Source organism: Stenella coeruleoalba (genome assembly GCF_951394435.1).
Source record: "Stenella coeruleoalba genome assembly, chromosome: 2".
Lineage (NCBI taxonomy): Eukaryota > Metazoa > Chordata > Mammalia > Artiodactyla > Delphinidae > Stenella > Stenella coeruleoalba.
In genome coordinates, this window is record NC_137147.1 from 133,314,867 (window position 1) to 133,341,784 (window position 26,918).

At 45.3% G+C, this 26,918-nt stretch overlaps 1 protein-coding gene across 4 annotated transcripts in view; it reads right to left on the reverse strand.

The window, feature by feature from the left end:
- PPCDC (phosphopantothenoylcysteine decarboxylase) overlaps positions 1 to 26,918 on the reverse strand; it is a 57,921-nt gene that overhangs the window by 6,427 nt on the left and 24,576 nt on the right. The window contains exons 3-4 of one of the 4 annotated variants that reach the window (XR_013827012.1): positions 13,110 to 13,203; positions 11,182 to 11,714 (exon numbers count right to left, since the gene is read on the reverse strand). The exons of 1 other annotated variant lie outside the window; for it this stretch is intronic. Coding sequence is in view for 2 of the 3 variants with exons in the window: in XM_079912459.1 (XP_079768585.1) it covers positions 13,244 to 13,270 (27 nt within the window). In the remaining variant the exon portion in view is untranslated. Of the gene's footprint in view, positions 1 to 11,181; positions 11,715 to 13,025; positions 13,271 to 26,918 lie in introns of those variants that run through there. 2 more of the 4 variants (XM_079912460.1, XM_079912459.1) reach the window with 2 other exon arrangements.

Sequence of the window (26,918 nt, forward strand, 5' to 3'; positions counted from 1 at the left end):
CCAGGATTGTGGGGAACACAACTCGGTTCCAGTCCCACAAAAAGAAACATGGCCAAAGGAGCAAGCAAGCTCCCCTCACTGTGGGCACATCCTCATACTACGGTCCAGCCTGTGCTTGCTATGCTTCTGATGATAAGGAACTCTGACCCTACGTCCCCTCCAACCAGAGGTCCCAGGGGCTGGACAACTCAGATAATAAGGAAGATCTTCCTTCCCTGGAGCCCTTCCCTCTGTCTCCCTAGGCCTTCTGCAAGAGTCCTCTTCTGGCCTTAGGGGCCATGGAGTCTGCCCCCTCTGCCCGAGGCTAATCTTCAGCGCAAAAAATCGTCTGGGCCCCCAATCTGATCCCAAGTCATCGTGGGATCTTGGGAACATTCCTCTTCCAGGGACCTCATTTCTCCATCTGTTTGACACAGGGGCAGGAGAGGAAGTCTTTCAGCTTCCTGACTGCCCTGACATTTGTGACCCAGTGGTATATCAAGACCATGATCCTATGCCTGCCCCCACCCCACCCCTTTGTCTTCTCCCCTCCAACTTTCCCAGACCCAGCATCTGCCACTGCCCCTTCCCTGACCTTCCACCTCTCCTGGGACTGACAAGAGATGAGAGGGTTAAAAGTCAGCCTTGCCTCCCAACTGACCCTAGAGGACTGCTCGGAGGGCGTGCCGGTCACTAAGCGCAGGGCAGCAGCTGCAACAAGCCAGTGTTCTGGCAACTCCTGGAAATCATGCTGGAGAAATGCTGCCCTGGTGAGGGATGGGAGTGAAGAGCTCAGGGTGGGAAACAGCCAGTTCAAGGCTGTACTTGAACACATGTGTTGGTGAGGTTACTCCCTTGCAGCAGAGAAGTCAGAAAAAGTACTGTCCATGTTAGACTCCTCTGTTGTGAGGAAGGATGACTCATCATAGACAATCTCTGCTCAAAGTGTACCATGGGCCCCACAATCCCCCACCCGCACAAGGAACAGCAGTGGGAGGGGACAGAAATGGACTGGGCACAGGCTGTGGCTTTGAGTCTAGTCCAGGATGGAGGGAAACCATGTCACAGACTTTAGCCAGGCCACAGCTGCACCAACCCTGACCCTGAGACAGCACTGGAGAGGGATGGAACCCAGCCATCCATGTCTTCTAGGCCAGGCCCAGCTTATGTTTGGTTGTAAATATTGTTAAGGGATTTAGTGGCAAGGGATGAGGGGCTCAGTCTGCAACCAGCATCAGGGATCAGTCTATGACCAGGATCAGGGCTCAGAGTGTGACCAGAATGAGAACTCAGTCCTGATGACAAGGGCCCTCACATTAATCACCCTCCAGGTGGGACTCAGAGCCAGGGAAGTTGTGGAAAGTGTCTGAGGGCAAGGGTGGGGTCAGCTGGGAGAGAGGGGAGGTGGGGAAGCATGATTGCTAAGAGGTCCCTGGGCCTGATGCCAGCTGAGTGAAACCCAGACAGGGAGTCAGAACTCCAGCTCTGCCAGCTGTGCGATTTGGGGGACTACTTCCATTTTGGGGTGTGGGGGGGTCTCTGTTTTCCTGTGTGTAACATGGGGATATTTCCTTCTGTCCTGCCTGATAACAACCTTATAAACCACATGCAACTTCATGTTTTATGAAGCAGCATCTCTTTTGGCCCTCACAAGAACCCTTATCATACCTGCCTCACAGGGTGAGAATGCACTTTATGAGATGGCTGAAAAGACGGATGGGGTTGTTTGCTCAGGGTTTTTTGTTGTTGTTGTTGTTTTTGCGGTACTCGGGCCTCTCACTGTTGTGGCCTATCCCGTTGCGGAGCACAGGCTCCGGACGCGCAGGCTCAGCGGCCATGGCTCACGGGCCCAGCCGCTCCATGGCATGTGGGATCCTCCCGGACTGGGGCAAGAACCCGCGTCCCCTGCATCGGCAGGCGGACTCTCAACCACTGCACCACCAGGGAAGCCCTCAATTAATTTTTATCTTCCCAAACCCATGTGCGAAAATTGTTCACAGAGTCAAACTGTGCTAAAGGGTTAGAACAAAGACAGCACTCTCCTATGTCACTCCACCCTGCTCTCCAGAAGTGACCACCTCAACTCATTCTGTTATTTCTTCTGGTTTTTATCTCCTGAATAAAGCATTTGTTGCTATTATTGCTATCTCCAGAGAGGTCCAATTTAGATACTGTCTCTTGGCCTTCCTCTCATGATAAATGAGGTTTACTTACACCCTTTTCCCTCTCCTTTCAATATCACGACACCACATTTCTTGGTTACATTCACAATCAATCACTAGTGCTCACGGCTGAGCCAAGTAGTATGCTGTAACTACCTTTCCTTTCTTTGTAAACTTCTTTCTCTCTTCAGGGTAATCGTTGACTCATTTTTTCATTTTTTTTTTTTTTTTGACCCTTCCCACACCCTGCAAAAGCCCTGTAAAATGATTCTTGATACACATTTTCATTATCAGTTCCAATTCCTTATTTCTTTTTTCCCTCTGAGACACCTCTACTGGAGTCTCTGGTTCTCCTGCCTCCATCTGAACTAATAGCTCTAGATCAGCCACAGAGCTGTCATCCTGGGACTTCTCCTGGCCAACATACTGAAACTTCTTTCTTTAATTATCTCTGGTTTTCCTGGATTCAATTTTTTCTTTCTTGTTTTATGCCCTTCTAGGGGGTGGAGCACATCCTTCAGTAGCTTCCCAGGAAGTCTGCATGGGAGATAAAGTTTTTCAAACTTTGCATATCTGAAAACATCTACATTCTACTCTCACATTGTATTGATACTTTGGCTGGGTATATAATTCTCAGTTGAAAGTACTTTTCCTTCAGCATCTTTAAGGCATTGCTTTGAGGACTTCTAGCTTCAAATGTTGCTATTAAGAGGTCTGATTCTGATCTGATTCCTGATCCTTTGTATAAGATCTGATGTCACTTTCTGGAATCTTCTCTCCATTAAAAAAAATAATATATTTATTTATTTTATTTTTGGCTGTGTTAGGTCTTTGTTGCTGCACGCGGGCTTTCTCTAGTTGCGGTGAGCAAGGGCTACTCTTCATTGTGGTGCGTGGGCTTCTCATTGCAGTGGCTTCTCTTGTTGCAGAGCATGGGCTCTAAGCACACGGGCTCCAGTAGCTGTGGCACATGGGCTTCAGTAGTTGTGGCTCGCAGGCTTCAGTAGTTGTGGCTCATGGGCTCTAGAGCACAGGCTCAGTTGTTGTGGTGCACGGACTTTGTTGCTCCACAGCATGTGGGATCTGCCCAGACCAGGGCTTGAACCCATGTCCCCTGCATTGGCAGGCAGATTCTTAACCACTGTGCCACCAGGGAAGCCCTCCATTCTTCAAAACGGTTTTTTGAGGTACAATTCACATACCATATGATTCACTTATTATTATTTTTTTTTGCGTGGCACGCGGGCCTCTCACCGTTGTGGCCTCTCCTGTTGCAGAGCACAGGCTCTGGATGCGCAGGCTCAGCAGCCATGGCTCACGGGCCCAGCCGCTCTGCAGCATGTGGGATCCTCCTGGGCCGGGGCACGAACCCGCGTCCCCTGCATCGGCAGGCGGACCCCCAACCACTGCACCACCAGGGAAGTCCCAATTCACTTATTTAAACTGTACAATTCAATGGTTTTTTAGTGTATTCATAGAGTTGAACAACTATCACTATAATTGATTTTAGAATATTTTCATCACCCACAAAAGAAACTCTGTATATTACCAGTCACTCTCCACCTCCCCGCAAATCACTCAGCCCTAGGCAACCACTAATCTATCTCTCTATATATAGATTTTCCTGTTTTGGACATTCAAATAAATGAAATCATATAATATGTGGTCTTTTGTGACTGGCTACTTTCACTTAGCACAATGTTTTCAAGGTTCGTTCACATTGTGTTATGTATCAGCACTTCATTCCATTTTATGGCTGGATAATATTGCCTTGTATGGATACACCACATTTTGTTTATTTATCTATCAATTGATTGACATCTGAGTTTTTCAACTTTTTGGCTATTATAAATAATGTTGCTATGAGCATCTTTGTACAAGTTTTTGTATGAACATATGTTTTCATTTCTCTTGGGTATATACCTAGGAGTAGAATTGGCTGGCTTATATGGTAACTCTATGTTTAACCATTGGAGGAACAGCCAGACCATTTTCCAAAGCAAGTGTACCGTTTTACATTGCCACCAGCACTATATGAGCGTCCCAATTTCTTTACATCCATCACAACACTCGTTATTACCTTTTTTATTATAAGTGGATGTAAAGTGGTATCTCATTGTGGTTTTGATTTTCATTTTCCTAATGGTTAATGATGTTGAACATGTTTTCATGTTGGCCATTTGTATACCTTCCTTAGAGAAATGTCTGTTCATCTCCTTTGCCCGTTTTATTTTATTATTATTATTATTATTTTTTTGGCCATGCCATGTGGCCTGTGGGATCTTAGTTCCCTGATCAGGGATTGACCCGAGCCCTAGGCAGCAAAAGCACAGAGTGCCAACAACTGGACTGCCAGGGAATTCCCTCCTTTGCCCGTTTAAAAATGGGGTTAAATTACGCACTTCCCTGGCAGTCCAGTGGTTAATACTCCACACTTCCGCTGCAGGGGGCATGGGTTCGACCCCTGGTGGGGGAACTAACGTCCAACATGCCACATGGTGCGGCCAAAAAAAAAAAAAAAAAAATTGGGTTAAATTGTCTTTATTACTGGGTTGTTAAGAGTTCTTTATATATTCTAAATACAAGTCCCTTATCAGATACATAATTTATAAGTACTTTCTCACATTCTATGGGTTGTCTTTTCACTTCTGATAGTGTCTGTTATGAGTTGAATTATGTTTCCCAAAAAGATCTGTTGAAGTCCTAACCCCCCAGTGTCTCAGAATGTGACCTTATTTGCAAATAGAGTCATTGCAGATGTAATTAATTAAGCTAGGGTCAAACTGGAATACAGTGGGCCTTAATTCAATATGACTGGTATCCTTATAAGAAGGTGTTGTGAAGATACACATGGAAACCCTGTGTCTATTACCAGTCACTGTGATGTCAGAGAACACCATGTTATGACAGAGGTGGAGGTTGGAATTATGCAGCTGTAAGTCAGGGAATGCCAAGGATTGACGACTATCACCAGAAGCTAGGAAGTGGCAAGGAAGGATTCTCTCCTACAGATTTCAGAGGGAATGGTTTTGTCAATACCCTGATTTTGGACTTCCAGCCTCCAGAACTGTGACAAGATAAATTTCTATTGTTTTAAGCCACTCAGTTTGTGGTACTTCGTTATGGCAGCCGTAGGAAATTAATATAGTGTCATTGTAGTATAAATGCCTGACATTAAGGTTTTATGTATTGTAATGTAAGTGCCTGGCATTAAGTTTTTGATTTCTGAGGCATCCATTTCAAGACATCCATCTCAAATAAACATGTTGCCAGCTGTATGACATAACTTCTAGTTAAACAAATAGATAAGTAGCCAGGCGACCCCACCCATGAAGTTCTCCTTTCAGAAAGCCCTGGAGTAACTGAACACTTGATTGACTCTGCTTTTCCCTTCCCACGCCCTAATTCCCACTCTTATGCTTTAAATTTGCCAGTAAAGAGTGAACCCACAAAATCCCAGGCACCCCACCCTCAACCCCAAGGGCAGAACCCCGGTCCACACTTTCTCTCTCTCTCTCCCCACAACCTCACTGTGTGATCCTTGGGGATGCCCTGTACCTTCCAGGACCTGTGAATAATAAACCTTGATTTTTCAAAGTTCTCTGATAGTTGTTGCTGAGGTGCATCTTGCAATCATAATAGAACCACAAGGGCCAGTCCAACCTCAACACTGGCTCCAGTCTGGGAAATGTCTATGGAGGCTTGCCACAAGTAGTATGAGGCCAGGAGAATGCCTAAGGCATTTTTAGCCAATGGCATCACTACTGATAGGCTGAAACCAACACAAAACAGTTCTTTGAAGCAAAAAGGATTTTAATTTTGATTAATGTATCTATTTTTCCTTTTGTTGGTCATGCTTTTAGTGTCATTTCTAAGAATACTTTGCCAAATTCATGGTCATGAAGGTTTACCCTAAATTTTCTTCTATGAGTTTTTTAGTTTTAGGTCTTACATTTAGGTCTTTGATCCATTTTGAGTTAATTTTTGTATATGGTGTGAGATAAGGATTCAACTTCATCCTTCACATGTGGATACTCAGTTGTCCCAGAACCATTTGTTGAAAAGACTATTCTTTCCCCATTGGATGGTCTTGGCACCCTTGTTGAAAGTCAGTTGACCATAGATGTGTGGGTTTATTTCTGGACTGTCAGTTCAATTCCATTGAACTGTATGTCTATTCTTGGGCCAGTACCACACTGTCTTGATTACCATTGATTTGTGGTAAGTTTTAAAATCAGGAAGTGAGTTCTCCAACTTTGTTTTTTTTTGCGGTACGCAGGCCTCTCACTGTTGTGGCCTCTCCCGTTGCGGAGCACAGGCTCCGGACGCGCAGGCTCAGTGGCCATGGCCCATAGGCCCAGCCGCTCTGCGGCATGTGGGATCCTCCCGGACCGGGGCACGAACCCGTGTCCCCTGCATCGGCAGGTGGACTCTCAACCACTGCACCACCAGGGAAGCCCCCAACTTTGCTTTTTTTTCAAGATTGTTTGGCTATTCAGGATTCTTGAATTTTCATATGAATTTTTTCATCAGTTTATCAGTTTCTGCAAAGAAGCCAGCTGAGATTTTGATAAAGACTGTATTAATCTGTAGATTAGTTTGGAGAATGTTGCTATCTTAATATTTTCCTTCAATTCACAAGCACAAATACCTTTCTATCTATTTAGGTCATCTTTAATTTCTTTCAACAATGTTTGAGTATTCAGAATATAAGTTTTGAACTTCTTTTTAAAAATTTACTCCTAAATATTTTATTCTTTTTGATGCTATAGTAAATGGAATTGTTTTCTTAATTTCATCTTCATATCATTCATTGCTAATGTGTAAATATACAGTTGATTTTTGTATATAGATATTATACTCTGAACTTGTTGAACCTGTTTATTGGTTCTAGCAATTTTTTAGGATTTTCAATATTCAAGATCATGTCCTCTGCAAATAGAAATTCCTTTTCAATTTTAATGTCTTTTATTTCTTCTTCTTGGCTAATTGCCCTGGATAAAACCTTCAGTACCTTGTTGAATAGAAGTGGTGAGAGTGGACATCCTTGTCTTGTTCCTGATTGTAGGGGGAAGTTTTCAGGCTTTTGCCATTAAGTATGATGTTAGCAATAGATTTTTCATAGATCCCTTGCATCAGGTTGATGCAGTTCCCTTCTATTCCTAGTTTACTGAGTTTTTTTTTCTTTCTTTTTTTTTAATCATGAAAGGGTGTTGGATTTTGTCAAATTTTTTTTTCATCTATTGAAATGATTGTGTGGTTTTTGTCCTTTATTATATTACCATGGTGTATTATATTGATCAATTTTTGTATGTTGAGCCTTGTATTTCTGGAGAATATTCCACTTGGTTGTGGTGAAAATTCTTTTCATCTTGCTAGATTTAGTTTGCTAATATTTTGATGTTTTTATGCATATATATTCATAAAAGATATTGTTTCATAATTTTATTTTCTTGTGATGCCTTTGTCTGGTTTTGTCTCATAGAAGAAGACAAGAAGTTTTCCCTCTTCCATTTTTTGTAAGAGTTTGTGAAGAATTGGTATTAATTCTTCTTCAAATGTTTAGTAGAATTCACCAGTGAATTCTGGGTCTGGTCTCTTCTTGTTGAAAGTTTTAAAATTACTAATTTAATTTCCTGTTATAGGTCTATTCATATTTTCTATTTCCTCTTGAATCAGTTTTAGTAGTTTTTGTCTTTCTAGGAATTTGTCCATTTCATCTAAATTATCCAATTTGCTGGTATAAGTTGTTCATAATATTCATTTATAATCCTTTTTTAAAATTTATTTATTTATTTTTGGCTGTGTTGGGTCTTTCTTGCTGCACACAGGCTTTCTCTAGTTGCAGTGAGTGGGGGCTGCTCTTCATTGCAGTGCACAGGATTCTCCTTGCAGAGGCTTCTCTTGTTGCGGAGCATGGGCTCTAGGTGCGCAGGCTTTAGTGGTTGTGGCTCACAGGCTCAGTAGTTGTGGCTCGCGGGCTCAGTAGTTGTGGTGCATGGGCTTAGTTGCTCTGCAGCATGTGGGATCTTCCTGGACCCGGGCTTGAACCCGTGTCCCCTGAATTGGCAGGCAGTTTCTTAACCACTGCGCCACCAGGGAAGTCCTATAATCCTTTTTATATCTCTAAAATCAGTAGTGATGTTTTCTCTTTCATTCCCGATTTTAGTATTTTGAGTCTCCTTTCTCTTTTCTTTTGGTCAGTCTAGCTAAAAGTTTGTTCAATTTTGTTTGTCATTTCAAAGAATTGACTTTTTGTTTCATTTATATTATCTTTGTTTTTCTACTCTTATTTCATTAAATTTCACTCTAATCTCTATTATTTTCTTCCTTTGCTTGCTTTAGATTTGGTTTGCACTCCTTTCCAGTGTCTTAAGGTGATAAGTGGTGTTATAGATTCGTAATCATTCTTATCTTATAATAGACACATTTGAAGCTATAAATTTTCCTTGAAGCACTGCCTTAGCTGCATGCCATCAATTTTGATATGGTGTGTCTTCATTTTTATTTACTTCAAAGTATTTTCTACTTTGCCTTGTGATTTCTTCTTTGGCCTATTGCTTTTTTAGAAGTATGCTCCTATTTTCCACATATTTGTAAAATTCTCAAATTTCTTTCTGTTATTGATTTGTAATTGAATTCCATTGTAGTCAGAGAACATGCTTTTTATAATTTCAATCTTTTTACAATTATTGAGGTTTGTTTTATGGCCTAACATATGGTTTATATCAGAGGATGCTCTATGTGAATTTGAGAAGAATATGTATTCTGCTGTTTGAGTGGAGAGTTCCCTAGATATCTGTTAGGTCTGTTTGGCTTATAGTGTTATTCAGCTCTTCCATTTCCTTACTGATCTTCTTTCTAGTTGTACTACCCATTATTTAGAGTGGGATATTGAAGTCTCTGAGTATTACTGCTGAATTGTCTATTTATCGCTTCAAGTCTGTCAGTTTTAGCTTAATGCATGTTGGTGTTGTCTTTTCAGACATAACAATTATATGTTTATAATTGTTATGTCTTCTGATGGACTGGCCCTTTTATCACTATAAAATGTTCTTCTTTATCTCTTGTTGCAAGTTTTGTTTTAAAGTCTATTTTGTCTGTTATTAGTAGAGCCACTCCAGCTTACTTTTGTTTTGTTTTTTTACATAAGAGACCTTCATCTATACTTTTACTTTCGATCTATTAGTATCTTTGAATCTGAAATATTTATCTTTTAGATATCATAGGGTTGGATCTTGTTTTTTTAGTCCAGTATGACCCTCTCTGCCTTTTGACCAGATTGTGTAATATACTCACGTATAGTGTTGTATTGTTATAGCTGGATTTATGTCTCCTAATTTTTTGTTTTCTATATGTTTTACATCTTTTTTGTTCCTTTCTCCTTCCTTTACTGCTTAATTTTACACTAAGTGAATACCTTCTGATATAACATTTTAATTTCTTTAATAATTTTTTCACTATATTTTCACTATTTTTTGAGTTATTTTCTTAGTGCTTATCAGAGTCTGATTCAAATTTATTTTAGTTTAATTCCAGTGAGCTGTAAAAATATTACTCCTACACATTTATTTATATACTCCTGTATATTTACTCCCTTTTCCTTGTGCTATTGTTATTATAGTTATTTATTATTAATTATTACTAATTTATAAAATAAATAGTATACAGTGTATTTGTATATGTCTATATGTTATAAATCCAATAATAAATTCTTGTAATTCTTACTTTTTTAATATTTGTATGTCTTTTAAAGAAGCTGAGAGAAGAAGGGAGAGGATATATAATTATAGAGTTTGTTATTTACCAATTCTGGCTCTCTTCATTTGTTCCTGTGGATCCAAATTACAATCTGTTGTCATTTCTTTATTCTAATACAAATTTGTTTCCACCCACCTCCTTTGTGCTGTTATTGTCAAATACACTGCATTTCTATATGTTATATAACCAACAATACAATTATAGACATATTGTTTTATATAATTGCTTTTTAAATCAGTTAAGAGAAAAAGGAGAAATATACACATATACTATCTTATAAATTACCTAATTGTCTTTAACACTCTTTGTTTTCTCATATAGTTTCGAATTATTGCCTGAGGTCACTTGCTTTCAGTCTCAAGAACTTCCTTGAGTATATCTTGTAAGGTAGGTCTGCTAGCAATGAATTCTCTCAAGTTTTGTTTACAGTAAGTCCCCTACATATGAACCTTCAAATTTCAAACTTTCAAAGATGTGAACATGCGTTCCATCGATGTCAGGCATGAGTGAAATTGCAGCTTGCCCTCCATCTCCTATTGCGATGATCCTTCAACTCCACTATCTCCCACCTCCTCTCCCTCCTCCAGTCAGTAACTCTTCTTGTCTGTTCACTCGATGCCAGCCCCTGTATGCCAGCTGTTGTACTGTACTACTGTACTTTTCAAAGTACTGTACTGTAACATTAAAAATGTTTCCTTTATTTTGTGTGTTTGTTTTTTATGTATTATTTGTGTGAAAAGTATTATTAACCTATTACAGTACAGTACTACATAGCTGATTGTGTTGGGTACCTAGGCCAACTTTGTTGGACTTACGAACAAATTGGACTTAAGAATGCGCTCTCAGAACGGGACTGGTTCATATGTAGGGGACTTACTGTACTTGGAAATGTCTTTATTTCACTTTCATTTCTGAAAGCTAGTTTTGCTGAAAGAAGATTTGGTTGACAGTTTTTTTCTCTCAGCATTTCGAATATGTCATCCCTCTGCCTTCTGGCTTCCATTGTTTCTGATGAGAAGGCAGCTGTTATTTTTATTAGGGTTTCTTTGGACATGACAAATCATTTTTCTCTTGCTGTTTTCAATATTTTCTCTTTGTCCTTGGCTTTCAAAATTTTACTACAATGTGTATGGGTGTGGATCTCTTCATATTTATCTTACCTGGAGTTCATTGAGCTTCTTAGATGTGTAGATGAATGTTTTTCATCAAATTTGGGAAGTTTTCAGCCATTACTTCTTCAAATATTTTAAAATTTTCTCTTCCTCCTCTTTTTCTGGTACTCCTATTATGCTTATATTGGTACACTTAACAGTATCTCACTTTTCTCTAAAGCTCTGTTCTTTTTTCTTCATTCTTTTTTCTCTCTGTTCTTCATATTACATATTCGTTATCAACCTATCTTCAAGTTTGCCGATTCTTTCTTCTGCCAGCTCAAGTCTACTGCTGAGTCCATCTATTGGACTTTTCTTTTAAATTCTTATATTTTTCAACTTCAGAATTTCCAATTGTATCTTAATGTCTTTCTCTTTATTGATATTATCTATTTGATGAGATATGAATGAAACTGAGCAGGGCCCCATGGGGCTCCCAAGTATGTAGGAATTTTTGTCCCCCATTTCTTGTAGGCAAGACTCCAGCCTCCATGACCTTCCTTGAGTTCCAAAGGGCAGATTGCAAATCAAGGGAGGAGCAGCCAGAAAACCATCTGAGGCAAGATTAAAGGGACCAGAGAAGCTCATCAAGATAGGAGACTGACCACCTGAGACTCTGCACACACCCTAATCTTGTCAGCAACCCCACCCTTTTGAAACTCTGCAGAAGAAAGAAGAATGCAGGACTGTTACTGCCTTGATCCTTATTGCATACCCCTGACCACGAGCCCCAACTGTAAGACCTCTCCCTATTCCCCAGGGAGGGGGGCACAGTTCTTGAGCTGCTAGCCTGCTGTGTTCCCCTCTTTGCCTGGCAAAGAATAAAGCCACCCTTTCTTTCTCCTCCAAAACTCTGTCTCTGTATCTCATTTCAGCATCAGTGTACAGGCAGCCAAGATTTTGGCAACACTATCATCATACTTGACTTCTTTATGCATGGTTCCCTTTGGTTCTTTGAACATATTTGCTGTGAAATCTTTGCCTGCTAAGTCTGATATCTGGACCCTCTCAAAAGCAGCTCTGTTGACTTTTTTTTTTTTTGTGTATTGGTCACATTTTCCCGTTTCTTCGCATGTTTCGTAATTTTTTGTTGAAAACCATGTGTGTATAATTTTATTATATTTGTAATAAAATTTTAGATAATACATTGCAGCAACTCTGGATACTAGCCATCCTCCTCTCCCCCCAGCTTCTTCTTGCTGTTTGTTTATTTATTTTGTGATCTGGCTAGACTATTTTGAAATTTACTTCCCCCGCAGTGTGTAGACTGATTTCACTCCTAAACTGCATAGCCTTGGATATGTGCCATCACCCTGGAATGACAGTGGTTTTAAAAGGGCTCTGTTCATCTCTTTCCTTGACCATTCTGTTAAGCTGTCTTTATTGGTATCACACCCAGCTGTTAGCCTCCACTAATTGCTGACTAATTGCTCTATTGTTTTCAACAATGCCCTGGGGCATAAATTGCTCCACAGTCTGATCCAATGAAATGAAGATCCTTTGCAGGAGTAGTCTTTGAGGTCAGTCTCTGAAGTTTGTTCTGACCTCAAGAGGGCTCTTTAGTTATCTCTTTGCCTGCTTCTCTCTGGCAAACTTCTACTTAGTCTAATTTTTAGCTTGTTTTTCTCAAAGCACTACCAGACTTTGCTTACCATCAGTATCTCCATTGTTTTTGAGAGCACCCATGTGCTTGTATTTCCCCACACTCTGTTGCAAATAAGTCAGTTCCCTTGGGGAGAGCATCAGAGTTCTTATGCTCTTATGGACTCCCTCTTATGGACTTCCTCTCTCCCTGTACAAAACTTGTGTGCCACTGCTCTGAAGCTGGTGTCTTGGAGTTACACTCCTGATTTACAAGGGTGCTGGGTTGTGGCAGTAGCCTTTGGTCTTCTAAACTGGCCTCTCCCAGAATGGAACCTGCACTCTATAAGTGAACCAGGGTGAGGGAGATCAAGGCCTCAGTATCCTCAGGCTTCCATGCCTAGGGTAGAGGTTCCACCCTATAAGTTGGGAATGGGTTGAGGAAGAGAGCCCCAGCCCTCTCAGCTACTCTTACCTGGAATACAGCTTCTGCAACACAGAGGTGAGGGAGATGAGAAATGCTGGTGGTCTGCCACTCTCAGGGAGGTACCTTAGCTCTCAACTGGGCCCTGGGGATAGAGAGAACCCTGTGTTCTTGGCTGTAACTGCCTAGAGCAGAGCTTCTTTCACAATGACCTGGAAGGGGAGAGAGAGAAAGAAGATCATAGCTCAATTGCCATGGCCTCTAACTCTTCTTACTGTTACCGAAAGCTCGGCCTCTCTGTACACTGGTGCCAAATCAAATCTCAGAGACAGAGTTTTGGGTGAAGTAGAAAAGGATAGCTTTATTACTTTGCCAGGCAAAGGGGGACACAACGGCTTTCTTATCTCTTTCATCCTATTATCCATCTCTGTTTCCTTCTGTTTAACTTTCTGAAAGGTTTCCTTGACTTTATCTTTCTACCATTGGTTATCACATTTTAAATTTCTTCCTTGTTTGCTGATTGTTCCCTTTTTATGGCATCCTGTTCTTGTTTCAGGATGCAATATCTCTTCCAGTCTAAGATTATGAACAATAGTTTCTTTGAAGTTTTCATCTGCTCTTTGCAGCATCTTTGTTTCTGAGTTCCCTTTTTCTATTGTTTTGGCCTCTCTTACATGTTAAAGACTCTCCTCAGGGACTTCCCCGGTGGTCCAGTGGTAAAGAATCTGCCTTACAATGCAGGGGACGTGGGTTCGAACCCTGGTCAGGGAACTGAGATCCCACATGCTGCGGGGCAACTTAGCCCATGCACCACAACTACTGAGCTCATGCACCTCAACTAGAGAGCCTGTGTGCTGCAAACTACAGAGCCCACGGGCTCTGGAACCCATGTGCCACAACTACAGAGCCCACATGCCCTGGAGCCTGCACACCACAACTAGAGGAGAAAAAACCCATATTCCACAACTAGAGAGAAACCTAAGTGCTGCAATGAAAGATCCTGCATGCCTCAACGAAGATCCTGCATGATGCAACTAAGACCCGATGCAGCCAAAAATAAACAATTAAAAAAAAAAAAAAAGACTTCCTTGGGCTTCCCTGGTGGCGCAGTGGTTGAGAGTCCGCCTGCTGATGCAGGGGACACGGATTTGTGCCCTGGTCCGGGAAGATCCCACATGCCGTGGAGCGGTTAGGCCCGTGAGCCATGGCTGCTGAGCCAGTGCGTCCGGAGCCTGTGCTCCGCAACGGGAGAGGCCACAACAGTGAGAGGCCCGCATACAGCAAAAAAAAAAAAAAAAAAAAAAAAAAGACTTCCCTCAAATGTCTGAAAACTGGCTGTTTATTTCAGGGCTGACATCCCAGCCCGAAGGCATGCTCATATCACCTGGAGATCACGTTCTGTGGAGGAGAAAGAGGGCCAACCATGGAGGTGGACACACCTGGCTCAAAACCCGTCTCCACATTTTTTTTAACTCTGATTGGGTAAATCCCCTGAGCATCAGCTTCCCTTTTAGTAAAATAAGGATAATAATATACCCTTGCAGATCACACATAAGCAAGTGCTGGGCACACCACAGATACTCAGGAAATGTTAAGATCCCAGCCTTCCCCATTCAGAAGTTTGTCTAAGATACCTCAGTCAGTCCTTATCCTCTGCATTGACCGACGTGCACTTCTCTTCCTTCTGTCTCTCCCTTCCGATTAACATCATATGCTCATGATCATGCCTCTACCAACCATGGAGGGACAGCCCATCCCTGATAATAAGACTATGCCACCATGATGCCTTAAAACAAATTTGGTGTCAGGTGGACCTGGGATCCAAGCTCTGTACTGAGCCTTGAAATAACAGATATCATGTAAAATCAGAGGTTCACCCAGTGTCCCCAAGCCTTGGATGAGACCCCTATTTACTACAGTCAAAGAGACTGTGCAGTGGTTTAGAATCCACCTGCCAATGCAGGGGACACAGGTTCGATCCCTGGTCTGGGAAGATCCCACATGTTGCAGAGCAACTAAGCCTGTGTGCCACAACTACTGAGCCTGCGCTCTACAGCCCATGAGCCACAACTACTGAGTCTGCATGCGACAACTACTGAAGCCTGCGTGCCTAGAGCCCCTGCTCCACGAGAGAAGCCACTACAATGAGAAGCCCGCACACCACAATGAAGAGTAGCCCGCACTCACCGCAACTAAAGAGAGCCCACACGCAGCAACGAAGACCCAACGCAGCCCAAAAACACAAGAGAGAGATAAGAGGACACAGGAACAATACGGTCTGAGGGACTCAGAACATACCCAAGAGGAAGACCCTCAGTGACAACTGGCATCTGGACCTCAGAAAAGAGGTTCTTCTCTGCTTAGAGCAAATAGGGTGTCTTCAAATCTTCCAACAGTCTGGATTCACAATTTTTCAGGACAGCTGTTAGACTTCATGTACCACATCCCCACACTACCCTGCGTCCCCACCGCCCTCCAGCTCCTTCCTGCTGCACCCATTTTGCTGCTCAAGCCCAGGCCACGGCTCTATTTCCTTGAGGATACCACCTCCTAAGCAAGGCTGTAAAGCAAGAGGAGAAAAGGGATAGCCTCTCCTAAGCCAGCAGGGGAGGTCTTGGCCTCCAACTGAGAATCTGTGTGCTCTGGCCTCCTTCAGAGCATTCTGCACCAGGCATCTGACTTCAAAGGCTCCCTGAGCTGGGTCTGGCCCTATTCCTTCAGCTCTCTGACCCTGCCATGGTGGGTGCTCAAACCTGAAGTTCCTGGGGCCAGGATGAAAGCTTGGCCAGCTCCATGCTGTAGCCAGTGCCCTCTAGGAAGGGCATTCCACACAAGGAGTTCTACACACCTGAGCCTTCTACTGGGAATGTGTGCAGCTCCAGGCCTGCACACATCATCCTGGGGGTGACCGGTCACCTGAGCAAAACCAGCACACTTGGTGCTCAGGGCTTTTCCTGCACTCTGGTGATCGCATCCTGCATCTGTCGCCTCTCCTGCATTTCTGAGGGGCAACAGAACACATACACTAAAACACACTTGGGAAATTCCACACCCTTCCATCTAATGGACCTAAAGGGGCACCTCCTACGGGCCCTACACTGTGCTAGGTCAGGTGGGGAGAGGCAAAAATGGCGCACAGGATGCTTCCCTCTCCTCCAACTAGCTGGCATGAAAGGTAAAACCTGCCAAGTGTCCAATAATAAAGCTGTAGGAGACTAGAGGAAGGAACCATTTTAAAAGGATGGACCTGAAAGTACTCTCTAGCTTGATCTGGGTGGTATAATATATGTTATTCTTCAATTAAAAAAAAAAAAACTGTGATTGGCCCTAGCCCCCAGAACTCAGCAGAGACTAGACAGGCCAAGTGCAGAGAAGACAGAGGATAGAAACATTGGGGGACCCAGGTCTGGAGGCTGGTGGATGGCAGTGGGAAGTTGCAGAGGGCATGGGTTGGAGCCCTTGTCAAAAAAATGTCTAGGGACTAACAGAATGTCAGAGACAGAGGGGATCAAGAGTGAGAGTTCTGACGTATGAGAGCCAGGGCAGCCCTCTCTTTAGGGAAACCAAGGAGTTCTGGGAAGTCTCAGTATACACACAGTTGATGGGGAGGTGGGGAGACGTTTGCTGGCTTCTCCTAGGTTCTGATTGAGTGGTGACTCCATGATGGACGGCTAGAAGGTCCAGGGTACTAGAAAACACTCAGGATTCTGGAAAAGGTGCCCTGGGAAGCGACCTCAGATAGTGACCAGCAGCTGCCAGCCCACAGGTCCAAGACCTCCACCATTCCCAATGCCTGGTTTCCCCAAAGCAGTCTAAGCAGAACAAACCCAGAGCCCACCCCATGCTAGTCAGGGTCAGCCTCACCATCTGCATGGCCCAAGACCCTGTGTTTTGGGGACATGTGTGGTGAGCCTCCAGCTCAGAGGTGGAAGGGAGAAGGCAGACACTATGTGCTCAGTCAATGCCAAGGACTGAACCTCCACCACACGTTAAGCTAAGCAGGGGTCCTCTCCACATCTCTGGTCCTCTGGCATCTGCTCCCCAGCACGAGAGGCTCACTACCTCACACTTTCACTCCATATTTCATAAGCCCTAACTGCCAGGATGTTTCTCCCTCTATGGGGTTGAACTTGGCCTCTAGGAGATTCCTTAGTGGTCCAGGACATACTCCTGTCTCCTGAGGCTGCTCTTCCCTTCCCATCCAGTCTGGTTTTTGTACACCTGTTCGGTGCTCTGGCTCTTCTTCTGCAGATGTTGGGCAGCGGGGGCCCTGAAAGGATCACAACACTTCAGGTGCAGTCTGAGTCAGAGGGAGGAATAATCTCCTCCTTTGACCTGCATGTTATGCAGCCATTAATGCAGCCCAAACTTTTGGGGAAGCTCCGTGCATTGTATGTTCACTGTAGCTCACGAGAAAGAAAGTTCTCATTTCATAGGCACCTGCCTTGGTTTCCCACAGTCACTTGCTGTGGCCCCCAGGCCCTGTCCCACTGGGCCTCTGCCCACCTTATCCCGCTTTAAACCACTACCCTCTCCTATTCACAGCCCTTCTTTCAGTTCCCCCAGCTAGCCCTCTCCTTCCTTCCTTTTCACATACAGTAGCCTCAGCCTGGAACGTTCTGGTTCATCTTTCCCTGGATAACTCCTGCTCACTCATCTTTCTTCTGATCACTTCCTCCAGGAAGTCTTCGCTTGAAGCTCCCCTCTCCCCCTCACTAAACTAGGCCCCATGGTTACCCCTCTCATAGCACTCCTTACCTTTCTTCCATGGTACTTATTGGAGTGTCTCCTCTTCCTTGTCTGATAAAGGTCTATCCCTCCCACTAGACAGCTAGCCCTGAGAGCAGGGAGCACATCTGCTTCTGCTCCTCACTGTATCCCCAACACTGAGCACAGTTCCTGGCTTGGGATATACACAGAACAAAGTTGGATCAAGTGAATGAATGCATGACTGAGGCACAGGGTTATTTTGTCTAATTAGGCCAAGCCCCTTCATTACCACACCACTCCATCCTGCCCGAATGGAGCAAGACGACGAAGAGCAGAGGGTGGGCTGTGGAGATAGGCAGACCTGGGCCTGAGTTCCAGCACTGCCACTCACCAGATTGTGCCTGAGTCACTTCACCTCCCCCAGCTTCGGTTTACTCACCAGTAAAATGGGGATGGTAATGGTGGGCACCTCACACGATGATGGATGAAGTACAAATCATGTATGCAAAGGGACTAGCACACAATGCTCAGAACATGTGAGTCTTCTCCCCCAGAAGCTTGTGAGAGGGGTGTGTTCACATCCCAAGACTTCTAACGGGCAGGTAGGTTCTCATCACCTGGGTGGGGCTCCTCTGCCGCAGGCAGAGCAGTGGGAACAGGGAAGAGGTTTGTCTCTCACCACCAGATCACTCTGGGAATTCTCTAATTGGGTCTGGGACCATCTTTGCTCTCTGATGGCCTCAGAGCCCCTCATCTTCATCTCACTTTCAGAGTCACAGGGAAAGGGCACACTTTACTGTCTCCATTTTCTAAGCAAGCAAGCAGAGGCTCTGAGCCTCGGCTGCATGGGGCACTCTCACCTACTCTAGTCCTGGCTGCTGCCCCTCCCAGGGGGCTCAGGCTCTGCTTCTGGCATGCTGGAGTGAGGGGTCCAAGTTCTTGCCCTCCCTGTGCCTTGGTCAGCTTGTCTATTAGAAAAGGGTTCCTTTTTCTCATACCCCTCTTCCCTTGGAACCACCACCAGGGATGAATAAATGGAGAAAACCTGACATGACTTTCGCCAGGTGGGCGTCGTCTGCTTCTTTGTGAGATGCGAGACGGTTACCCAAGGCTATATCTGGGCAGAAGTGAAGCAGGCGTTAGCACCCAGCCATCAGAAAAATGGTCCTGTCCTCAAGGGCCTGGCACTTGAGGCATCAGTGAAAACCCCTGAAGCATCTTCAGGACACATTTAAAGCCATAACTGCACAATCCAGCACCTGAGCTTTCCAACTCTTTCAAGGGCCATTGCTGGCCCTGCCCACACTGGTAAGCCCCTCCTGCCTGCTCTGGCCCAGCTGGACCCTTCCTCCTCAGACTAAACCCCTTGGCTTTGGGCTCTGCAGGATGAGGTTCCTCCCGCCTCCACCTACCATGTCCAACTTCAGAGCCAGACTCAGAACCCGGTTCAGGTGTGCCATCTGGCCCCAGGTCTTTGCACACATTGCACCCCACTCCTGCCATTCCTACTCTTTGCTAGTGCCCACACCACCTTTAGAATTCAGCCCAGGTAGAACCTCCTCTGAGGTCCTTCCTCGTTCCTCAGACCTCCCCTGCAGGGTGGGTGGGCTGTCCTGCTGGTTCACTTGGCACCCTAGGCCTACTTACCGCCATCCCTTCCTCCCTCCCTGGGCTGGTCTTTCTGCTCTGCTGTCTATTCACTGAACTGGAAGTGCCTCGATGACAGGGCTGGGTCTTTGGTCCAGGACACTGTCTGGAACACAGACTTTGAAAAATGTGAATATGGGGAGGTTGTGCATGTGTGGGGTGGGTGGTATGTGGGAACTCTCTGTACTTTCCACTCAATTTTTCTGAGAACTTAAAACTGCTCTAAAAAATAAAGTTTATTAATTAAAAAAAATTTTTTTTAATGAATGAAGAAACATGATCAGCCTTTGATTATGCAACATTGGCTTGCAGAGGCCACAGCTACTGTATTTGAGGGAGGTACCCCAGGCAGACCTGCCATCCCTGAGGGCAGGGACTTCCCTTCCCTTATCAGCCCTGCCAGCCTTGTCAGCCCATGTCTGAGTGCGCACAGGTGGTGTGGTCTGACTGGCTGGATGACCAGCGACCAATTCCCTGCCCATCCACCTGTGATGCAACAAGTTAAGGCGCCTGCAAAGGCCATATGAGGTTTCAGCTGGGCCCTCCATTGTCAGCGCTATGGCCGCTGACCCATTCCTGGAAGGTCAGGCTGGCTGGTGAACGTAGCAGGAACTAACCCCAAGGTTCACAAACCCTCCATATGTGTGTGACCTTGCAGACTTTTTACCCCTGACCTAAAATATTCCTGTATCCCAGACCTGCACAGTCTCTCCAGGAGCCCCAGAGGGACTGAGCTGGAGCCAGAACAGGCTCTGTAGACCAGAGGGGACAGTCCTGACTCCAGGATACGTGCCATTCGATTTCTCAGTGTTCCTGTTCACCACTCATAGACATGGGGCAACACAATGACGATTTATTTTCCTAGAAATTCCCGGCCTTGGCCACTGCTCCCCTGGAGGTCCAGGAAGATCAGAGAAGGCTGCAGAAGTCTTTGGAGCCTCCACCCTTCCCCAGCCCCCTGCCACACACTCACTCACCTTCCTCAGCCACTGCTCGCATGCCAATCCTGGGAGAGGCCACAAAGAGACTATCACATGGTCTGCCACACTCCAGCTCTGTTTCTCCATTTGGTCTCTTTCTCTGGTCTTCCTCCAAAGGCCCTGAGCCTGGGAGGCAGCATGACCCACTGGAAGAACCAGGGCATGGAGCCAGCCAGAGCTTCCCTGCTTAAAAGCTGTGGGACCTTGAGAACATTAAGTAACATCTCTGAGCCTCAGTCTGCTCATCTGTCAAATGGGGATAATAAGCTCCCCCTTAGGGACTGCTAAGAGGATTATGTTACAAATGGTAGCTGTTACTTCACAGAGTATGGCTTCTGAGCAGTACTTCCCTCTGGTGCTCTGTGGCAGGGTGGCAACACATCCTGGTTTTCCCAGGACAGTCTCAGTTGATGCCTATTGTCCTGGCATATTTACTGCCCCTTTTCACTCTCAGAAGAGCCCACTTTCTTTTTATTTATTTATTTATTGGCTGTGTTGGGTCTTGGTTGCAGCACGTGGGATCTTCGTTGCGGCATGCAGGATCTTTCATTACGGCCTGTGGGCTCTCTAGTTGTGGAGCGGGGGATATTGAGCACACGGGCTCTCTAGTTGTGGCGCACTGGCTCTAAAGCGTGCAGGCTCAGTAGTTGTGGCACACGGGCTTAGTTGCCCCACGGCATGTGGGATCTTAATTCCCTGACCAGGGATTGAACTCTCGTCCCCTGCATTGGAAGGCGGATTCCTAACCACTGGACCACCAGGTAAGTTCCAGAAGAGCCCACTTTCGACAACAAAATACATGGTCAGCCTACCTGCACCTCTCTCCATTCCCAACTTAGGTCCAGCCTGTGTGAGCAGCACCCTCACCCATTTCTACCCTCCCCTCTAAGAGGCCATGTCTTGGTTTACAGTTAGGAGGATTTTTATAACCTTCTCTCTGAGCTTCAGGTTATTTTTTTTTTTAATGGAGATAGCAATGCCTATCTTGAAGGCTGCTTAGAGGATTGAATGAGATAAGGTATGCAAAGCACTTGTCTGGCATAGGCCAGGTGCCAGATAAACATGAGTCCCCTTCCATGGCCTTCTCTCCCTGGTTCCCATCATGCTGGCTTCCCCCCAAGAGTGGGGCTCCAGAGCTAAACTTCTCCCCTACCAAGAGAGTGATTTTTAGAGGTTCCAAGTGACGTATGAGCTCCCAATCCATGATCTCTCCTGAGAGCAAGAAACGACCTTCACCTCCACCCTCCACTGCAGGCCCCGAGGAGCATTCCAGCCTCTCCTTCCTGCGTGCAACCACGTGTTTCTGCTGGCAGCTTCCAAGCCCATCGCTATAGCTGGAAACCCTTCAGCCCTCAGCTACCTTGCCCACATGAACAGAAGGCACCTTTGAACTCTCCCCGCTCTTCCAGGAATCCAGAGGCCCAAAAAGGAGTCCGCTGGGCCTCCAATCCCCAGGGACCTGCTATCTGGGCCAGCAGGCAAAGGGTAATCATGTAATCTCAGCAGATAAAGCCACCATGAGACCAGCCTGTTGCAGCAAGGGGATAACATGCTCCCAGATCACACCTGGATTAGCAACACGTCCTCCAAAGACCCTGAAGCTCAAATCTCCCATCTGCCTTTTGCCCTCACACCCACCTGCTCTTGGCATTCCTTTGCTCTTAGACAGCTATAGCAGTTCTCCTGGCCTACTCCTTCCCCTTGCCTTGCCCCAGGTGGCACGAAGCCTGCCTCAAATATTATAGAATATTCTGTTCCACCAGGAAGCTCTCGGTGTAAACAACCTGTCAGTCACTGGGATCTGACTCTAGGGTTCTTTGTTCAGAGGCAGTTGCGTGACGTTTCAGATTTTCATGCTGCCCTAGAAACAATATATGTATGAAGGAAGCTACAGGAAGAAAAACGTAATGAAGCAGCTGCTAAATTGGGACTAAAAAAAGGTATCGGGTGGTGGTGGCGTGTGGTGGAGGGGGTGTTTCAACAGATCGCAGGGAGGTAAATGCTAATGAGGGTGGGAGCTCTGGTTCTGCAGGTGCAGCCTATTTGGAGGCAGCTTTAGGGCAGAAAGAGACACTGGCTGGGTGACCCTCACTTTCCCATCTATAAAATGGAATTAAATATACTAGTTGATTCTGTCATGAGGCTTTATGTTAGGAGGGTGAAGTGAAATCAAGGAAACTCTCAGCAGTATAAGGAACGCATAACACATATACATAACCCAGACACAATCTAGGGCTCCCTATGGCTCAATCCTGCACAGAGTCACACTCCAGGAAGCACACACTGGCAAAGGAATTTGAAAGACCCGATATTCTAGTGATTGCCAGTGGGGAGAGGGAAGGGGGGAGGGGAAAGATACGGATAGGGGATTAGGAGGTACAAAGTACGATGTAGAAAATAAACGAGCCACAAGGATATATTGTACAGCACATGGAATATAGCCAATATTTTATAGTAGCCTTAAATGGAGTATAATCTATAAAAATATTGACTCACTGTGTTGTATACCTGAAACCAATATAGTATTGTAGATCAACTATACTTCAATATAATTAATTAATTAATTTAAAAGAAGATCCAATATTTACTTGGGCTTCTCGAAGAACATTAAAGTATGTCAAACTCACAATCCTCAGCAGTATTCCTCAATAATCCTTTTACTCCCCATCCCCATCTTCTGGTACCTCTTAGCAGCTTGGAGACTCTGCTAAGCCAGTTCCCAGAATGTACCCCAACTTCTGGCCAGCCTGCATGGCTCTGCTGCCATCCCTCCACTCGGGCCCCTCTCAGCTCTTTAGGATGGAGTTAACCAAGTCTATGCTCCATGCTTTACTTTTTTTCTCCTTTACGCATTACCAGAATTTGTCACAATAAAGGAGACTCTGGGACCAACCCAAAAAGTAAGATTCCTCCCCTTTTCCTCCCATCTTCTCAGTTCAATATCTCAATCTTTTTTTTTCAAATTCTACACCACAAAATGTCCGGGAACCATGAGGGCAGGCTGAACAATCCTGAAAGAAAAGACTGTGGTAAGCAAAGCAAAATTCTTTTTAGTGGGTGGGACTGGGAACCATTAATAAGTCTTGCACCACCATGCACACAATTGTCATTAAGATCTCCTTCCCCCCATTTGCCACAGGACTGTGGCTTTTACACTTTCTAATATTTTCCTTCACGTCATCACTCACTTTTGCATCCCTTCCCTTTCTAGAACCATGGGTGTGGCCAAGCCTTCAGCACAGCCTGGCTTCCCTGACTTAGCATCTGGCTTCCTCCCTGACTCCAGCTTCTCAAGTCTCCCATCTGTTCTGCACGTACCACGCAGCTGATCTTTACTGCACTCCATACTCACCATGTGGCTCCCCTGCTGTACAGCTCCGACTTCAGCACATGGAGTCTAAGATCCCATCCAGGTATCCCACATCGAGCACGTGACAGTGCATCTCCACCTTTGCCTGCACTCTAACTACGCTGGCCCGCCAGTGAGCACCAGCCTGAGTGCCACTCCCTCCAAAGGGCCCACCCTGGCTTCTTCTCAATTCTGAATCACGGCACTCACAGAGTCTGTGCCACACAGTCTCACTTTTGATTTTCTCTGTCACTTGATTGTTTTAAAGCCTAGAGTCTTCTTCCCATAAGACCATAAGCTCCTTGAGATCAGAGACCTGAAAGGCTTATAGGGAGCACCCAGGGATACTCAGAAGTCATCTTCCTCTATGAGCTCCTGACGAGAAAAACAAACCGTTTCTACTCCAAAGGCCTTGATGGAAATCTCCAGATGCCCCTGCCAAGTCATTCTTAAGAACTTCTGGATAAAGGGCAGAGGGAACCCTTTAAAAAATGTATGTAATTGTGGCTTTTGTGGTGGATAATATATTCATCTGGCTCAAAACTTAAAATGAAGTCAGCCTCCCACCTTTGTTTCTCAACCACCCAGTTCCTCCACTGAAAGGCAAACAATGGACTGGATTCTTATTTATTTTTCAATAAGTATTCCAGCAAATACAAGCCAATACAAATAGATCCTCCTTTTCTCCCCTCATTTTTTTAATACACAAGCTAACATGCAATACACATTTTTCTCCATCTTGCATTTTGTTTAACAATGTATCTCAGACATCATCCTGTATCAGGCCTAGAGACCTTCCTCACTCTGTCTTGCGGCTGTGTGGTGTTCCAGTGCAGGGATGACCCTGATTTATTTAACCAACCTTCAGTTGTTAGATGGGGAGAGTGTTTCCAGTCTTTTACGACCATATGCAATGCTGCAAAGAATAGCCTTGTTCAGACTTAATGTCATATATGTGAGTGTATCTGTGGGACAAATCCCTAGAAGCAGAATTGCTGGGCCAAAAGGTAAGGTGAATATGTAATTTTGATTGTTCTCCAAAGAGGTTGTATCATTTTACACTCCGACAAGCAAAGTACGAGGGTGCGATTTCCTAACACCCTTACCAACCTAGTATGTGAAAACTTTCATTTCAGTGTAGTTTGATTTGCACCACTCTCCTCGTGAAGGTGGCTGAATAGCTTTTATAGTCGTGTGTGTGTGTGTGTGTGTGTGTGTGTGTGTGTGTGTGTGTGTGTGTGTGTGTGTGTTATGTGGACTCTGTTTTTATCCTCTGCTCACTTTTCTTTTGTGTTCTTTGCCTTCTTCTAATCAATGTAGAGGAACTCTTTGTATATTAAGGGATTTAGCCCTTTGTTATATGACCTGTAGATAATTTCCCCAGTTTGTTGCCTTTTGACCTTGCCTTTGGGCTGTTGCTAGGTGGAATTGTTTATTTTTCTATAGTCAAATTTATCAATCTTTGCTTTTATGGCTCCTAGGTTGGATGCCTGGCTCAGAAACGAGCAAGACACCCCCCAACCCCCCAAATACACACACACACACACACACACACACACATACACACAAAAAGCTTTTAAAAATTCTGTCAGTACAAAAAAGCTTGGAATGACTTGCCAGGTTTTGTGAGGAACAGGACAACTCCTGCCCTCCAGGAGATACCAGTTTTAGGGAGACATAAACTGACTAATTCCATGGTATAATAAATAAGAGGGGGCACAATGGGAGCCTGGGCTAGGACCACCTAATCCAGCCTGAGTTGGCCAGGCAAGGCTTTCCAAAGGCAGTGGCACCCAGGTACATCCAGAGGCATGCGTAGGAGGCAGCCAGGGGAAGAATGGTCTTCCAGTAAAAGCGGCAGCATGTGCAAAGGCAAGAAGCAACAGGGCTCGGTCAAAGTTGTCCAGTCTGGCAAGAGGACAAGGAGCCCTGCAGGGTTGGTGTGTGGTAAGGGGTGGAGCTAGGAAAGTAGACAGGGGCCAGATTACCGAGGGCCAAGAGGATACTGCCCCGAAGTCAGGGCCTTACCCTGAGGCAGTGGGGAGGTGGCAGGGGGACACATCAGCCGTGTGGAGGAAGAGCTGGCGACGATCCAGCGTGGAGGCTGGGTCCTGGCTCTAAGGCTTCCGCCTCTTGCCCAGCAGCAGCCACGGCAGCCTAGAGGCTCTAGGCTGCCAAACAAGACTGAGAATTTCAGACCCAAATGTTCTGTTCTGTCAAACTTCCAGAATTCTATAAAAATCATCAGGGAAGCTAACACCTTCTCTGAGAAACATTTCTACCCAAGATGATGACAACTACAAGAGCTCTGACTTTGACTGTTATCAGTGGTTATCACGCCCACCTCAGCACCCCGCTGGCAGATGGGGCCAGGTAAATGCAGCTCAGATACTACCTGCCCTCCCCTCGGCTTCAGCCTGGCTCAGGAAATAGCTGGGCTCTTCAGCCCCCGCCCATTCATCCAGACCCTCATTCAGAGTGGGCGACAGGATGCGGGACTGCCGTGATGGAGGGGTGGACCCCAGCTGGCCCGTGTCCATGGGGACATCTCTTTCCTTCTAGCCAACAAGGCTCAGTCCCACTATGAGCAGCCACACACAGGCCTACGAACTTCTCTGCTCCTGTGACTTTTTAAAACAGGCATTTTGTAGCAGGTCTCCTGAGCAACTGTCCTCGCTAAAGTGCCCAGCACAGAGCCTCGCACACAGCAAGCACTCAGCAGCAGTTTCTGTTAAAACTGGAAGCCTCACCATTCATTAGGAGGTTGCTGAGGGAAAGGAAGGGTGATGTGGACAGAAGGAGGGAAGTTGGAAAACACTTAAACGGAACTTTGGGATTGCCTCTGGATTTCAGTTGTCCAGGCCCTCACCATGCCCGACCCCCAAACCAGCCAAAGAGGTTGGTTCTTGATGCTACCATTTTAGTTATATTTTCTTTAGTGCCCTAAGACAATTTTATCCCAAAGGATCACTTGATTAAGTCAAGTGCTATAGAGATAAAGGCTCTTAGAGGCTGCTGGAGGCTTGGTTCCAGCCAGCAGGCTTCCTGGGCCCTTCTAAGGCGCCTCTATCCCCCAGTGGTCCGAGAGCATGCAAGGGGTACCCACTCACCCCGGCCTGGAAGGCAAGAGGGCAGGAAGGCAGCCCCTGCCTAAACAGTCAGCTCTAAACAGTC